Source organism: Pelecanus crispus, chromosome 2 (genome assembly GCF_030463565.1).
Source record: "Pelecanus crispus isolate bPelCri1 chromosome 2, bPelCri1.pri, whole genome shotgun sequence".
Taxonomy (NCBI): domain Eukaryota; kingdom Metazoa; phylum Chordata; class Aves; order Pelecaniformes; family Pelecanidae; genus Pelecanus; species Pelecanus crispus.
In genome coordinates, this window is record NC_134644.1 from 40,960,519 (window position 1) to 40,978,346 (window position 17,828).

Below are 17,828 nucleotides of genomic sequence, written 5' to 3' on the forward strand. Positions count from 1 at the left end.
TACAAAAGGAGACCAGTTCTGTTGATATCAAACAAAAGCAAACAACTACCAAAACCTACTCATAGAGAAACAACTTAATTCAGTCATTTAAGATCTAGAATGGTAACTGTCCTCCAAGTGGTGTGGAAGTCAGTGGTGCCGTGTTTGGCCACCTGCAGGGTGGAGACAAAGCCCAAGCCAAGTTCTCCACGGTGTTTGACCTACGCGGCATATATTGCACAGCCACAGCCACATGAAACCAGCAATTCACATTTTCTTAAGGGAATAGATACAGATCTATTTAAAATGCATCTTAGCAAGATGACCGTTAAATGCAGAGATGGAACTAGCAAACAATAAAACATCACGTGAAAAAACACACTAAAAAGGAGAGAACCCAAGAAAGGATCTGGGTTTAATATTCTCAACGTTTTCTGGAAGAAAACTGGTGTATAAACTGCTTCTCACCTTCCTCATTCTCTCCTGCCTGATTTTGCCCTCCTCTCCCATGACCCTCCTGCATTTTATGTCCTGCTTCTCCTACTCCTGTGGACCTTCCTCTGTCTGCCTCCTCCTCTTCTTCAGATGCCTCCTCTTCTGCTTCTGCAACTTCCTTGTTCCAACTTTTTCCTTTACATATTCTTCCCTGCCCACCAGCTTCATTCAGCTGCATTTTTCTGTTTCTTCCCAGCCCTCCTCTAGTCACTTATCACCTACCACTTAGTCTGAACAGCTTCCTTAAAGTGCAGGAGATGGAGGCTGTAAGATCTCACTTAACTGTTGCCTTCACATTTTAAAGAGAAATGGGATATGCATTAATTAGGTGAACATGAATCTCCAATTCTGTAAATAATTCTAGAAATGGAAAAGGAGAAAACACTGCATGGCAAACAGCAGAAATAATTCAGTCACATATTTCTAATTTTAGGATAAAATCATGTCACTTGGCAACACCATTATCCTTACAGTTGCCTTATGTAAGAAGGAGACTTTTGATGCATTTCATAGTGGCAATTTACAAACGAAGTGTGGTTTTACAGTAGGTAAAACTTAAAAATAGCTTTGGAACAGATGAAATTACATATTTTAGCAAATAAAGGATTCATAAAAGAAATTCACACAGCTAAACCAGAGCAGCCAATATAAATGCTAAACATAAAAAAATCTATTTGGTGGACAGAGTAAAGTACAATGAAAAAATATTTTATTATGAATAAATCAGACTAAATGGGCTGTCTTTCCCATCCTAGTAGTAAGAAGATATCTTCCACATAGGATCAAGATTAAAAAAAAATGTTAAACAAGGAGCAATGTATGTTTTTCACATACTCCTCTACTGCATGGCCTGCGCTTAACCCACTTCACCTGCAAATAAGCAGATTATGTGGTAAAATTTCACAGATAACATTGAGAAAGGGACACTTTAAATATATTTGAGGAACCCATGCACATGAAATAATACAGCTTGGTAAAATGATGGAAAAATGATTTGTAAGGATTTTTTTTTTCTGTACTCTGTCTTTCAGCTCTAAGGAAAAGAAGTCCAAAATATAATGGGAAATTGAAAAGACAGAGAACTATCCTTATGGCCACCACTTTGCTTACTAAACAGCTACACTTCAAATGATGGATCACAGTTTAGAGGAATGGAATATGCAACTATTTGAATAACCAAACACAAGAAAAAATATGGATAGCTGGGATTTTGTAGACAGAACAATACAACTGTCCTAAAAGGGAATTTGCTCAAATAACACCAAGAGCTTTGACTAGTCTGGTTTTTATGGACTATAAAATATAACAAAGATGAAAAATAAAAGCAATACAAGGTGTAATGAAACTAAGATAGAGATGCAGTAAACCACAAGTGATAAAAATACTATTTGTGTATGTTTTATACCCAGGTAAGAAGAAAGCTTAGGATGCACCCGATCCTCCTGCACGAATAAGCAAATCTGAGAAAAGTACCATCAGGAAACACTAAATTTTTACTCTGACTCCAACCCTGTGAACAGCACTGCGACATGGATTATTTGGGGATGTGATTAAGAATTAAGCAAGAAAGAAAGAATAGCACTTAAGAATAATTATAGTGTGTGAAAGTCATAAAGCAGAGTTCTTGGGTTGTAACAGGCTCTTCCAATTTCCAGAGGAGTCATCATTTTTACAATTGTAAATAAGAAAGCTGAAAGTCGTCACACCAATCATACATGTTTTCCCTAATCTAACAAAAAAGCCACCTATCATTTTCCCAGCACAGAAGTTCAGTGGAGCTGCTGCAAGAACAGTTAACTGAAGTCACCATGATGCTTTTGAAGTCTTTCAGATGTATTATGTGTGCACCGATTTCTCAGGCATTAACAACCCTCACGTAACTTTGGAAATAACACTGTAGCACCAATGCAGAGATTTCAGGCTCTCGGGAGGATTACACAAAATGCCATTTGCATCTTCTCTGTCGTGTGTCTCACTGATTCCGCATTTTTCTTAATAAGCAGTGTGGCACGTTCTCCTCACTCAATAGCTCAACAAGACGGTCATTCGAGAGAGTTTCTAATTTTCTAATTCCTCAGGAAAAAAAGGAAAAAAAAAACCCCAAACCCAGAACCCTTACCCTCCATGTATGATCAAAATGTATAAACTGATGCAATAAACTACAGTTAATAACTAACCAAACTCATCTCCTTCTTCTTAGCTTAATCGGCAACCTGAGAACATCACTGGATCAAAACTTTAATTTTCCTCTGCTCGTTCTATCAATCTCAGATAAATGTTATGCCTCTTTAAAAGAAGATTAGAGAAATCTAATCTCTGACTATCTAAGCGTGTACCAGAAGGTCCTAAAGCCTGTATGAAACAGGCTGAAGAAACCACAAGCATGGAAATCAAATAAACGCCTATGAGGCACACTGAAAAACAGCTAAGGATCCCTGACGTAAGTAGTAGTCAGAACACATTAATGCGTAGGATGTCTCAAAAATATATGTGCACACTAAAATGCATAAATAGTTCACAGCAATGATGCACAGGATTTCATGCAGTAAAAATACAACCCCTTCTGAGGCGAAAAGGAGCAGCGTTACCTCCGTGTGCTGGCTTCTAACTGGCTTACCACTTGCCCGTTGCCAACGATACTGGGGCTGACCCCAGGGTTACAAATGCTCTGCCTCAAAACCACTTGGAAAATGCACGGATGTGGTAGTGGGAAAAGGGACTGAACTGTTGGTATTGCTGGCAGGGCAGAGGGTGAAGACATGGAATGTCTTGAAAGGAAGAAGGAGAGTTTAAATGTAATGTGATCTATAATAGGGATTTAAAATAAAGTAAAAGATGATGATGAGAGGAGTGGAGCAGACGTATGATGAAAGAAAAGCCAGCTGCAGGTCTTACTAAGTTTGAGTTAAGTTGTAGGGGAGATAATAATGAACTTTGGAGGCCTCTACTAAAACACAGGAAAAGTCAGAGAAGACATGCACTAAAGGCATACAAAACTGATGGCTCACTCCTACAGAGGAAAAGAATAGCTTTCATAGTTATAAGGAGAGCAAGGACAAAGATACCAAGAAGAAAAGTAAGGCACGATCTATAATTCAAAACCACTCAGATCTGCTCATCTATTACTTTGTATTTGCCATAGTCAGGATGTGGAGTATTAAAATTTGCAGAAAGAATGATAGGAGTTTTATAAAACTTTTAAACTTCAGCTAAATTAGTTTCCCTTTTTCTCCTACATTGAAATTGGAACAAAGGCTTCCAGCACTTTTAAAATTTATTCAGACCACCTCATCACACAAATCCACATGCTTATTATTTCAGGCCGAGGGCAGGTAAGCTCCTCTTCAGTCCAGAGCATTAAAGTAGACGTTCAGCTCAAAACACCTGCCTCAAATATAGCAACAGGGAAGTAACACAACTAAAAGAGACGTTGAGGGTCGAATCGCCCCGCATGACAAAGTGTGAAATGGGCTACGAAGTGCAAGGCAAAGACACATTTTTAACGAAGACGGATGCAGGCGTACAGCGAACGTATCCAAAGGGCCACACACAGCACAGCCAGGGAGCGATGAAGTGAAGCTGCTTTTCTCTCTCTACACAACAGTGCCACTCGGTGGATGGACAACGGCAGTGAATGGAGATGCCACGCATGGAAAAACCCGCGGGGGCGGCCGGGCAGCCGGGGGGGAAAGGCTGCAGGCGCAGAAAGACCCGCTGCGGCCGCAGCAGCCGTACCTGGGTGGGCAGGGGGATGCTGCGCGGGGCCCGGCAGCGCAGCATCGCTGCCTGCGCCCGCCTCGCCTGGTAAACAAACAACAGCGTTAGAAGGTTTCCCCAACAAATGCAATTCACTGAAGTAAAGAGCCGCAACTTGGGGGTTTTTTTTTTTAGCTGGAGGACCCTGCTTTGAACATAAACGACAGTGTAAGAGAGCGGTGCAAGAGCAGGCAAAACCATATGGGGAGTTTTAATATTCAGTGCATTATATGTCGCATCCAGACACGTGCAAATAAGCAGTGTTTTTAAGAGACTGATTTATATCAAAATCTAAACTAAAACAAACCATCAAACTCATTTTGTTTCTGGTATTTTATGCTGGCAGTGTCATTCTGCTAGTTTGGGAGCATCATACTCCCACTGTCAACAATACTTCATGAATACCTAAGAATATGTATATTTATATGTTTTTTAAAAAGGAAAAAAAAGCATTTGTTAATCAGTGATTTATTACTTCAATTTTTATTCAGTTCTGCTATCAGTAAGGACAACTTCTTTTTCCTTCTGAAAAAGTGCACTCGTTTTCTAGACACGCTTCATAAATAATTCTAAATATGGAGATCATTTCTTTAGGGCATATTCGGTGGCTGTGGAAATTCTGTTTGTGTTACAACAAATACTGCAGAAGTATAAACTCGTAAAAACAAACACTAATCTGGAAACTCTTTAAATAGCTGATCACAGCTTTGGCAGAACTTCATCTTCAAACTGGTCCTCTAACGTGTCCTTGTGATAATGCAGCATTCAAATTAAAAGCATTTCATAAAAAGGTTTCAGCATGAAAGGACCTAGAAGAAAAACTGTATCTGGCACTATCAGGGAAGAAGTGAAAGAGAAATTTTTTTTTTCTGGCAACACACTGCCATTTGGTAATCAAAGAGTAGCCAGTTTCTGAATGCTCAAGAATCCAGTGGAAAGCAAAGGGCAACAATTCTGCTCTTTTTCCAGACTTTTTAATTATCAATATCATTATTGAACTCAACCGACAATCCAATGAACTCAAGATTTGAAGTTAACCTTTGTGCCAATGAATTCCTTCATTGTGTAGGATCAAGAGAATATCTTAATCCCTTTTCTATTAGCAGGCCACCTTGCATAGGTAATCAGTAATGATACCCAATCTTCTTCTGTGCTGAGGACAGGCTGAATGGGATTAATATATTATTAGGAGGAACTGAATTTCCAATTAGGTGTCTGGATACTTTGTTCAACTGTGATTTGTGATGTGGAAGACTCATCTGGAATTACAGGCTTGCAATTATGGGTTTTTTTTAAATAACAGTCCGATGTTTTTCCATTTACATTACCTAAATTATATGGATTTTTTCTTAAAGAAATTCAGCAAGCACCAAAACGTTGGAGTGAGAAGTAATTACTATTGATTATGTAAACCAGCCATCCCTCATCTAGAGTACAGCACAAGCTCCTGCTGGAGGTGGCAGCACGAATGACACCTGCCACTGCTGCTGGTTTGTGAGTGGTAACTGTGTCTAAACAGAGCTGTTCAAGCTGGGATAGGATTATTTTGCCAGTCCTGCAAGATATTTTGCTACCAAGGACTTCTTCACACGATAAAAAAGTACATCAGGCAATTAATTTAATCTCTTCAAATTTATAACCTTCTACATATTAATTTAAATTACCAGCACTACTTGAGCATTCAAAACCTGAAAGGGCTACTACAACATGAGAAAAATGGATAACTTCCTTTACTGATTTGATGCCTGTCAGACTTACAGCACTTTGGTCTGTTATATTGCCCAACTGAGCATTTGTGAGTGCTAGATCAACTGGAAGTGCAAGTGTCTATCAACTGAAATCCTAAATCCATGCCTCTGCCTATCTTAGCTGAATAACCAAGCTCCAGGAGGTTGTGGGGAGCTGAAAACACAGTGAAGAACAGGAACATAAGACAACTAGTGACAGCTAGTCAGTAACTTGGGAGCCTTATAGTTACAAACCACGTCAAAAGCTAGAGCAGAATCCAGAGTTTGAAAAAAGCTAGTGCAGAAGGTAAAAAGGCATGTAAAAAGTTCAGCACAAACAGGAGTGGAATGAGAGCTTCTCAGGGTATGGAGATATTCTAAATCCTAAAACCTAATGCCTGGGAGAGGAGTACCCACAACTTCTCTTTGTGGGGAGTGCCCTCATACGCTGGAGATGCTGTGGAGCACTTTCTTGAGGTGGTGATACTGTCCTTCTGCACAGAACTGAAAAGACTTATTCTCACTTTTAAGGTGTGATGGAATTGGTGCCGAGTTGCTTACAAAGGTATCTGCATCATGCTCCAAAAGGGTCTTTTCAGCCTGTCTCTGCCACAGTGTCATTGTGCATAGGGATTTTTTTTTTGCTAAGCTATTCCTACATTTAAACTTATATCAGAAAGAATTCATTGGGCAGCCTCTAAGAGACTTTGTATTTCCTTTGCCATTTTGGGTTTCTCTTTAAAAATACAAATTATGGCACTTGCAAATGTAGTTAGCTGTCATCATTTAAGATTTCTATCCAACTACAGGCAATATACTGATAACTGTACAGGTCTGGAACAACAAGTATGGCACTAATATGTAAAACAAAACTCACTGTCATCTCAACTGATTACAAAAAGCATATTTACATTTTGTTGCCTTTAAATTACTTCTGCAAGTGTTGTACCAAATATGGATAGACAGAATAGGGTGAGAGGAAGCTGCAAGTACCGAAGCGTTGCAGTAGGTTTTATTTCCTCTTACCATGAAAACGCATTGTGCCCTACATCATAAATTTGCATAATTTCTTGATAACTTTACCAGATCTCTCTTTTCCCGTTGATACAGAAATATGTGCACAGCTTGTACATGGCAATGACTAAACATAACTACAATTTTTAATTCTGATTCTTGTATGGGAAGTGTCAGGTGCATTTCTGGATGATGCAACATGTCAGTTGGCACATACAAGTGTAAACAGGGCCATCCTTGACCAGCTAGATCAAGATTAAGCTACAATCAATTCCACCTAGAGAAGTTGCTTCAAACTGTACGCTTTTTTCATATTAAGCAGGGAAAGAAAATAACCACTAGAGGACCACTTTTCAACCCAAAAGGTAAAAAAAGAATAATGTGATAAGGGAACTATGGAAAACTTTTTAAAAAAAGCAAACAAAAGAGCCTCTCCAAAATTGTGGAAACAATTTCGTTCCACGCCTAATTTTACTTCCATTGTTGTGAGCAGGATTTACATCAAGGATTCACTGCATTTCAGTTTCATGTTTGCACCATAAAACCATTGCTGCAGCAATATCTGAGATTATTCTAGGATCCTGAGAGAAGCTGCATATCTGGATTTCGCCAAGCAGCTGCAGCGGCCCTTACAGAAGTGCCTGTATCTCTCTGCTTCAAGAGAACGGTTGTACCTTTCAACTCTGCTCCCTCAGTCTCTTCTGGGGATGTGGTGCATCATGAAAGGACTAACTTTGGACCATATGGGTGCCACAGGAAAGAGAAAGAACACCAACTTCAGCTACAAAATGTTATTTCTCTTCTCTTACGCTTTCAAATTTGGTGAAAAATATGATGCAATCTTAGGTAATGGTTCAAGGCAACCAGCACCGGCCCTCAAATTTATAACCGTTACCTAGGATGAGTTGCTAGAAGCAGCAGATAAAAGTATCACTCTACTCACTCCTTGCAAAGAACGTACTGCCATAGGCTGTTTGAAGATGAAAAGCTGTAACACACCTTGAGCCTGGCAGCGTATAGGAAACAGCTACCAAAGCTGAGCTTGTGACTTTGTTGATTGAATAAACTGCCCTTGAGAAATATTAAAAAAACTCAAGAAAAAGAAGTAGTACTTACTGAACAGGAAAAGTGCAGAGGACCATCACAAATTATTAAAAGGCAAATATATGTTATTGTCTAAATAACTTCTCAAATAAGCTCCACACATTCTAAAGGGAGTAAGATTTCATTTATTAAGAATTACTCTGTAATTGATCTAACTTCCTTCACTTGCATTTAGCTACTGTTGTTATGCATAGGATTTGTGCCAGTAACCTGAAAAAACCTGTATGAAATCAGTCTTACAGTTAAACATATGTTGCATTTAAAAGACTGAAAAATTAATTGGCTAATGCTTATGGTAAGGATGTAGTTTGTTGGTATGTCTGATATAATTTCTGGTTAGTATTTTTTTAAAGGTTCAAAACTTCCTATAGTATTTGTACATTCTTCAAGTAACACCTAATTCTGTATCATGTTGCAAACGTGCTGTTGTACTTAGCATAGATGTCCTGCGTAACAGAATTCTGTTTCCTCCAAATATGTACCCATCGATATAAAATCAATAAAAGGACTTTCTTCATCCCTTAAGATGTATGACAAAGCTTCCCTCTGTTGCGGCACTGCCACATGTTTCACCTCTACCTTTGCCCAGCTGAACTGGCATGCTTTCGGACTTCATCATCCTCTGCTGCTGTGCTTGCTGGTGGTGGTGCTGGTGGTGGTGGTGCGGGTGCTGGGGGGTTTCCACTGCACTCCTGATGGGCATTGTCGGGGGAGGAAAGCTGCTCCCGCCGGCAGGAGCACCCCCAGCCGCGCCTGAAGCCATAGCCGGAGCAATGAGCTTTCGGCCAAAATTCAGTAAGCTGTTGGAGACTTTGTTAATGTTCAGTGGGGCAGCCTTAGCACTGGCGCTGAAAAAAAGGAAGAAGAGAAATCATCACATCCTTGCCAATGGTTTGGACAGACATAGCAATGCATGCATTGTTCTCCAAAAATGGGGGAAGAAATCCAAGATCTGAGCATTACAAAGAGGATGGTTTACCACAGTCGCACTGGAATACACACAGGAACCACAGGGACTGCATGTGGTGCGAGTTTTTCCCAACCAGGAGTGGACAAATTTTTTTGGCCCTTCCTGAAAAATGCAGACTAACCCCAAACAAAGCAAGTTTGTACCAATTTTGCCTTTTTAAATGAAAACGTGACAAAAAGCAATCCAGACTCTAAAGCATTGAAAACTTCATAAAACTGATTTGTTGCACTTCTTATTCAAAGACTGCTTTAATATTTACTTCTGCCAGATTAAATTCTCTTAAATGTTTAAAATAACTCAAACCCAAACATTTCTTTCAACAAGCAAAACTAACACTAGACAGTATTTTTAGGTTGGCAGAGCTAGATGTCTCTTGCTTTTACTTCACTTTCTGCCCAGCCCAGCCATTTCAAGCCAAGTGCTTTTTAATGGGAATCCTGATTTCAAAAGTGATTTTGGCTGAAGAATGGCTTCAGGATATAACGCATATACTAGATCATGATCCTTATCATTGTTACTTTTTATTTTTAACTACATTGGCTATTTAATTCACTTCAGTTATATGCAACATTAAGAACGAGGAAATTGTCGAACCATTTAATCTGTCTAAAATAAAGAGGCAAAGAAGCTTCTAATTCCCAGTAGAAGTGTTCACATAACCCAGGGATCAGCAAAGCCGTTCCTATTTGTTCATGCATTATTTTCCTGTTTCATATAATTAATGCTTGAAATACCTTCACAGAAATATATCACAATCAGAGACCTTTCTGCTCCTGAGGTTTTATTTTACTGATCTGTACCGCAGTGATATAAATAGCTGTCTTTAAAAAATTTGACGAAATACATGTAATTAAAAGCAATACAATCTTTTTACTGGGGAAAAAATAGTTTTGCAATGTTTTGGGGAAGTTTAAATAAAAATAAATTACAAATGAATTAATATGGGTGACTTGTAACTTGTGCAGGCACCTGGAAAAGTAATTTTGATTTTGCTTCTCATATCATTTCCTTATTTGTCTCCAGCTATGGGTTTTTTTTAGAATACACAATATAAAAGCACACACACATACAGAACACATCCAGAAAATAACAACAGCTGAGTTGTTTAGACTCACAATAAATACAGTTAAAATGAGAGAAAGCAGAAGAAAGTATGCGAGCCTGCACACTCATGAGATACAGCCCCAAGCTGTATGGGGCCCTTCTGCCATATACTGGTGATGAAGAAAGACAGCATGTAGCATTTTTTTTGAGGAACAGCAGCGCAGAGACTGGGACAAAGTGCTGCTTCCCAATTTATGGAAGCTGGAAAGGAATGATTGCTGAATAACAATTACAGGATGTTTGTGTGTATCCCCATTTTATTGAGTACCGCCAACATGACAAAAAGTCTTTCTGTAGCCACCTGAGAATGACTGACAAAGTCACTACAAAGAGAGCATCTTCAGAACTATAAAATACTCTTGCAGGAATCCCAAATGGTTTCAAAAGCAAACTGAAGAGATCCTATTGATTTTAAAGAAGAGGACATGGTAAAATGTTTATTACTATTAATTTTTACTCTGCTACTACCTAGCAGATTCAGTTATTAATCAGTTCCTGAAGGTATTGCAGAGACATTTAAGGGAAAAAAAGAGACTTTTTTCTATTGCATCGCATATGTGTGGCATCAGAAGAGTCAGCACAGGGCCTTTTGTTTAATGTCTTCTCTGTTCCAGAAAGAAAACAAAGATTGTAGCTTTGAAGGTGGAAGAAGAAATGCCAAATGCTGGCTTAGCAGATACCAATCAGTTATCAACAGTTTGCAATGAGTATAATTACATCACTGCTTTCAGGGGTCATACCAGTAATAACTTGGTTGAGATTCAGAATCCAAACTTCAGAGTATTTGGCATATTTTTTTCCCTCAGTCTACTGAAACTAACCACCAAGATTGGGGTAGTATCATTGGGGTGAAGACTGGGTACTCACTAACCTGAAACATCACCTTAGAAAGAAGATAATGGTTTGCACATTGAGTCCTAGCCTTGTGTTGTCTCTAGGTCTAGAGCCTTGACAATCAGTAAAAAAACCCTTGACTTTGCACAAAAAATTATATTTACTGGAAGTAAATCTTTTTCTCTGACAGGCTACCCGAGCAACAAAGCCACTGGGCACTTGTAGCTAACAGCATCATTGGAATCATGATGGTCCACAGATGCAGGAGACAAAGCTTCTACAGAGGCTTGTGTATTTGTGTCCACCAGCTTGTTTCTTTCTTGTTTCTTTTTTTCAGCTATATTTTGCTTGATAAAAAGTATCAGTTTTCCTTCTACACTGTTTAATTTGCCACTTTGACATATACGTAAACCAGGAGAAGTTAGTTTATTTGCATTTTTCAATGATTGGAAAGAGACTGTTTGAGAAACGTCACTTTACAGGAACAATAAACACCAAGAATCTTCTTTAAGCTGTTATGTCCAAAATATGATTTTAAAAAATGCTTTCAACAATAATGTGCAATAACGTTTTATAATTATTTGAGAACTAGAAAGGATAGTTATTGCAGCTCCTAATACCTACGTGTGATTTGGCTTTGCTATGAACTGACACTGCTGCTGATCAGCTCAGAACACATACACATACATGAAAAATAAATAATAATGCTATCTAAATTTCTTGTCAAGAGGTGGTCTTAACAAAGTATTCTGAAGTAAAATCTATTGTGCAATTTCTCTGAATCACAGCACAGCTTCAGAAAACAAACAATAGCAAGGTGCTAGATCTCTGGAGGAGGTACGTTAAAACTGAGCTGAAGTTCAGGAAAATAAGAATAACGTATCTATTTCTTATCATTTAAATGTCTGATATATTAATGCAAAGGATGATTACAGCCATTAAACATGGATCAATGTCTACATTTTAGCCATCTAATTGTACCAGACATGCACAACAATTATAAGAAAAATGCTGATTGATTATGTTGTAGAGTTATCAGCAGATGCAGTTAAAAGTAAGGCATCAGTTTAAAAATGTGAGTATCAAGGAGACGTGAATTCCATCTATGAAGCAAACAATTTTGTTTCATCACAATAAGCATCGTTGACCTTGACTGTGAATGGTATATTTTTAAACTAGCAGTAGGAAGATGATTCAATCTCTGCAGTTTTCTGCTAAGATGAAAATGTTTTGTTTTAAGCAAGCCTTATTCAAAGGCATTTCTCTCTTCAGTAAGTAGCCATTATGAGAGATGAGAGACAAATATACGAATATGACAGATTAAAAAGTTTTATATGTCATAAAACAAGCAATATATATTAGACATTTGCCAAGATATTTTAAATATATTATTGAGCCTGTGGAATTAAAGATGAAAAAGACCTGGTAGCTGATCTAATCCATCTCTCTGCTCACTGCAGAAACATCTCCTAATGTTACATCTTCCAATTCTCTCTTTAGTCCAATCTTAAACAGATTTACCATGTTTGACCTACTCTAAGTGTTCCTGTGTTGAGATAAATTTATCCCAGTTATTCCTCTATCTGAACTATTCTAAACAATTTCTCCTCTCTTTTGGTGTGTATCCTGTATATGTGTGTGCAATGAATTTCTATTCCTACATAGATTTAACAGACCTTTGTTTCCTCAGAATTTAGGCTTCCAACAGGTGTCATTCTTGTTTGGGCTTTATTTATTTTTTCAAAATCCTTGATGTGTTGCTTTTGGAATTTTTGAATAACTTATTTTTCCAGTCTAGGCAACTTGTGAGACCATTTTTTAAATGCAATAGAATGCAATAATTTTTGACACCCCAACTTTAAAGCCTGGTTAAAAAAAAAAAAAAAGAGATACTTTTGCAGTCACTCTACTGAGCTTTAATTTCTTCTCCTTTCTCCATTTTTAAGAGCTTTTTAATCCACTCTATTTTAATTTTAGCTAGCTTTTAATGTAACTGATTTAAACAGAATTTGACAGAGGTGCAAAGGTCTAAAAGCCAGCAAGTTCCTATGAATCAGCAGGCACAGTATATGGCTGGGGCCATGTGCAATCCAAGAAACTGCCTGTGACAGTATAAATTGAAGCAAGGCATTGCATCTTGTGCTGGCTTGCCCCGCAGCCACCACCCACCAGCAACTGGCACCCACGTTGTGGCCACCCACTCAGGGCACGGGCACCTCTATACTTGTGACCACCAGATAAAATGGCCTTGACAAGGAATTTAAGCAGTATTGATATAAACTGTTTCTAAAACAAGGGTGGAATGCTGCAAAAAGGTTTAGTAAAAGTTACTTCAAACTGGATTTACATTAATTCAATTTAACTTACACAGCTTCTGGTACATGGATACTTCAGATTGTGATAAGATGCATTAATCGGAAGTAGTTCAGCTACAGAACTCACATTGGCAATATTTTACCCTCTGCTTTTAGTATATATGTCATTGCGTAAGAATGCCCTTAGCCTTAAAAAAATGCCAGTGAGCTACCTGCAACACTATCTGTAAAACTTTCATTTTTTATGTAATAATAGGCAAGGTAAAGATTCAAAATAAATGTCATTAAACAAACACATGTGCTTCTAATACTGCTTCTGTAATTCCTGTTTGGGATGAAAGTGACTTACGAAACATTTTGTTTATGTAAGGTCTTAGTTCAGTGAACACATATTCAGAAATAGCTTACCGGGTTTTGTTCATCAAGTCTGCTCCACGTGCTTTGTAATAATCTAAATTTTGTTGGAATTGATGAGTCACTGGTCTTGGATTTCTCTACCAAAGAAAAAAAAAAAAAAGGAAATAATATATATGTTTAGAATACCTTATTGGAATTTTCTGAGGGATTTAAAGCAGAGACAAGAAGTATGCTCATTAATGAAGATTAGAAATTCAGGAATTTAAAGACCAATTTAATTTCCCAGGATCTCGGTTTCTCAAGGCAGTAATGCCTGTTACATAAAAGTGAAGTCTTAAAATACTTAAAATAATACCAACTGTTACCAGTAAGTCCACTCCATGCTCATAGACATTAGCGTTCTTCCACACAGCGATGAGGCTGTTGGCTGTAGTGGTAACATTTCTAATTAATAATTTTTGGACAAGTTCAGACACCGATCTGATTTCTTCCTTTAGTTCAGGTATAGAATTTTACCACCTCCAAGCTGAAGTGATATGTTTTTAAAGAAAATGGTAATAATAAGGAGAAACTATAGCTAACATTTTGAACTGAATGTATCAGTAGCAGTTTCTCGGTTAAGCAAAGAATTAAATTTAGCGAGACAACCTGAACACTGCCACTAGATGGCACACGGAGCCTTTTTTCCTTCCAAATTTCACCCTGCTCAAAACAGAGGCCACTAATAAAGAACTGTTCTCCTATAATAAAATGTATATAATTACTAATGAAACCAGAAGCCACTTGTTAGTCTCCACCTCTGCCACAATGAAACTCTTTCACTGAAGCACGCTGCCTACAGTACTTCTGAAATTGTCCTTTTTGAATCTAATAATGCACTGAACATTGATTAAGTGTAGACAATGGTAAATTTCTGCACAATGATCAGAATATTGTATAAAAATATTTATAGTGTATAAACCAGATATAAATACTTTCCAAGTATTTGCTTGAAAGGTTTATTCATTCATAGGCTGTTGCGTTATATATTCTGATCTGCCTTCTTAAGTCCTGCTACTCGTAAATACAGTTTTAATGAACTACGCAATGACCTTTCCGAAATAGTCGTTCACAGGTGAGAGTACATTATATTTTTGACAGAGTCAGTCTTCAGCTGTTTCAGTTTCACATGTTGTATTTTTGCCCTCCGGATTTCATTACAGACTGGAGTATCCATACTCTTATCCTCTCATTTTCCACATAACTGCAGATAACCCTCCTTCTTTGGAAACCTTATTTTTGGAGAAGGATATAGGAGTTACATTTTAAAGACCAAAATACTTCATGTGCACAAAAGGAGAGAAGAAGATTTAAAGAGGTATAGATATCAAAGGCCAGGGTGTTTTCTGGGGTCAAATTTAAGGCTGGGAATTTCCAGATCGTTTCCTGCAGTCAGACTTAATCTTGTATGAAATGTCTCATTTTCTTTCTTTGGAAACACATTAAACATTTTAAAAATATATCCTGTTTGCAATGTTCATTAAAAAATGAAACAACTAAAAGCTATTAGACAAGCATTAAAAAACCCCTCATCTATCCTACCACCCACATTGTAATGGCCGCTCTACGTTTTTCTTCTCCTGTTATAAAAACAATATTTGCATAACTCTACCCATTCACATGGCTTGTAAGTCAGTCCTCATCAACTGACAGCAATAACAATGAATCAGCTTTAGTTACTATTGCTTTAGTTTGGTAATTCAATGCATTTCTATGATAATCAAATCCAAACTGACGTGATGAGGATAACTGATGGTTCTGTGACTACTATACGAGGAATCAAACAGTGTAACTTTCCTCCCATGAATTAAATAACTTTTTTCTTTACATGTCTTGATGACCATTTCAACAAGGTGGAAGGGTAGGACATGGTTAAAATAACGGGCACTTCTAAGTCATAAGACAGCCCTTTGAAAAATTCACATTACCAGATGCTAGCCAGTTTTGCAATTTGTTTCCAGTAACTCAGTATATATTTTAAACTTGGCAAAAACATTGAAATGTCTTTTCCACCACCCAATAAATAAAAAAAATATTATTACACATTGCTTCCGAATAAAAAAAAAAAAAGAGGAAAAGATCATGTGGAACAGTATCTTGAAACATATTTATGCAGAAATGACAAGCAATTCAAGACACGAAAGGCTGATCTACTATCTAAGCACTTAAAGCCATTAATAGGAATAATGATCTAACTCGAACATATGAATGAGGCTCAAGCATTACTTTCACAGGCACCTATTTAAATTCCTATGAGGTTTAAAGGTATCAGAGGAAGAAGCAGTTTAAAGTACTATTATGTGCAGTAAAAAAAAGCCCTCAGAAAAAATGCCGTTGAAAAACATCAGAAATGCAAGACAGTAAATACCAGGGGTTACTGCTGCAACTCCTTTTGTAACACTACAGAGCTATCCTTTTTGAAAATTTGATTATTTAAAAAAAACCAATCTGACATATATGTAAGCAGACAAGTATCTGTGAAGTATCACCACAGAAATTTTACATACTTCTGAAAACTGAAATTCAGACAGCAAAACATATGGTTTTATGAAGATTATGATCTTTATGTCATTGCAGTTGTCCTTTAAATTTTATATTCTTTTTAACCATTTCAGTAAGTTAAATATAAGAAGCAGACAGGAAAACCTACACAATTACAATGTCAATTCCTTAGAATTTTAAACTAATTCCCCTCTCTAGGCATACAGTTTCAGCTGTCCCCTATACTATATTCCATGTATTAGGACTGAAGACTAAACAAATGTATTTACAGCAAAACATAGCTCTGTTGTTTAAAATATTCACAGTAGCCACATTTTTTCCTACACAGTGCAATTTAGAATGATCCTATTTGTATTTTTAATTACTTAAGCAAGTGAAGTTTTTCCTTTGCTTTTTCTGTTTATGTAAGTATTTTGACTAGTACCTCAGATAAAATCTTTTTTCTTAAAAGGGTAATGTTAAAATGACAGTGAAATCAACCCTTCAAATTAGTAGTCTGTTGAATCCCCCTAAGAAATTGTGTAAAGGCATTATACGGATTAACACATTTATGTTTTTCCGCTTCTAAGCAAAGAGAGCACAGAAATCAGAGAGAAAAGCTGCCTGTGCCAATACTAGAAATCCCTCTTCCCCACACCCATTTTGCAGGAGCAGTCTGCTGGTTTTATAATTCTTCTAATCTTAATTTCTAGCTAGAGTAGCTTAGTTTCAACTGGTAGAAAATGCCCAATTTGTACTTTTAAAAGGACAATGTACAAAATTCAGATATAGAAGCACACATAGAAATTGATGTGATTTTGGACTTTGTCTCTTCAAAATACATTAGCCACAGCCCAAAGGGAAGAGATGCCTTAACATGTTTCAGTTACCTCTGAGGTACTCCTGCCTCTGCGCCCTTCCTTGCCTAAAAGGAGCCCCCCCCGCCATTTGCCAGATGAAGTCCTAACCCGCGTCCTCCTGCATCTACTCCCAGCCACCACCAGACCGACTCACTCCACATCCCACGGCTGGCAGGAGGTTCTTGGGGACTTTCTATTTGGCTTTATTCTCCTCCAGGGACACGGGGCTGAGTTAAGTTATACCCACGCCTGCTCTCCTCCTAGGCGGGGGGCTGAGGCTGTGGTCAGAATCACACTGAACACAGCAGAGATTCCCTGAGCTTGCATAAACCACTGAAAAGCAATTCCCAGCAGCTAAGGATCATGCTCCATATGCTCAAATTCCCTAGCATAACCCTTTTCCTCCCTGGCCTCTGGAGACATATCACATCACATTACCCACGGAGTTGACATGATACAGCAAAGCACGCTTGCGTGTGACAGAAGTCGCAGGCAGACTGTTCTGCAACATACCAGGGAAACCAGGTTACTGCTGCAACGTAACGTTTCACCACCTGAATACACATTATTTGTGAAAGTTTACACGCAGGTGCAAGCAGAGGAATCTCTACAACACGCTTTTTTTCTTCTTTGTCGAGGTACTTCCTTTCCCCCCTCTAGTATTATTAACAGAAAAAAAAAAAAAAAATCAAATACAATCACGCGCAAAATCTGCAGGTTCAGAATAAGAGACAACAATGAAAAAAGATTTTCAATATGTCTGATGAAAAATGAGACTTATTTTAGTGAACAT

General features: G+C 37.8%; 1 protein-coding gene across 3 annotated transcripts in view; it reads right to left on the reverse strand.

Annotated features, from left to right (window-relative positions):
* The window catches only part of TBC1D5 (TBC1 domain family member 5), a 196,894-nt gene that overhangs the window by 45,348 nt on the left and 133,718 nt on the right, over positions 1-17,828 (reverse strand). For 2 of the 3 annotated variants that reach the window (XM_075704982.1, XM_075704985.1), the window contains 3 exons: positions 13,707-13,792; positions 8,655-8,923; positions 4,210-4,275 (listed from right to left, as the gene is read on the reverse strand). In XM_075704982.1, the coding sequence (XP_075561097.1) occupies positions 4,210-4,275; positions 8,655-8,923; positions 13,707-13,792 (421 nt within the window). The remainder of the gene's footprint in view (positions 1-4,209; positions 4,276-8,654; positions 8,924-13,706; positions 13,793-17,828) is intronic. The other variant, XM_075704984.1, reaches the window with a different exon arrangement.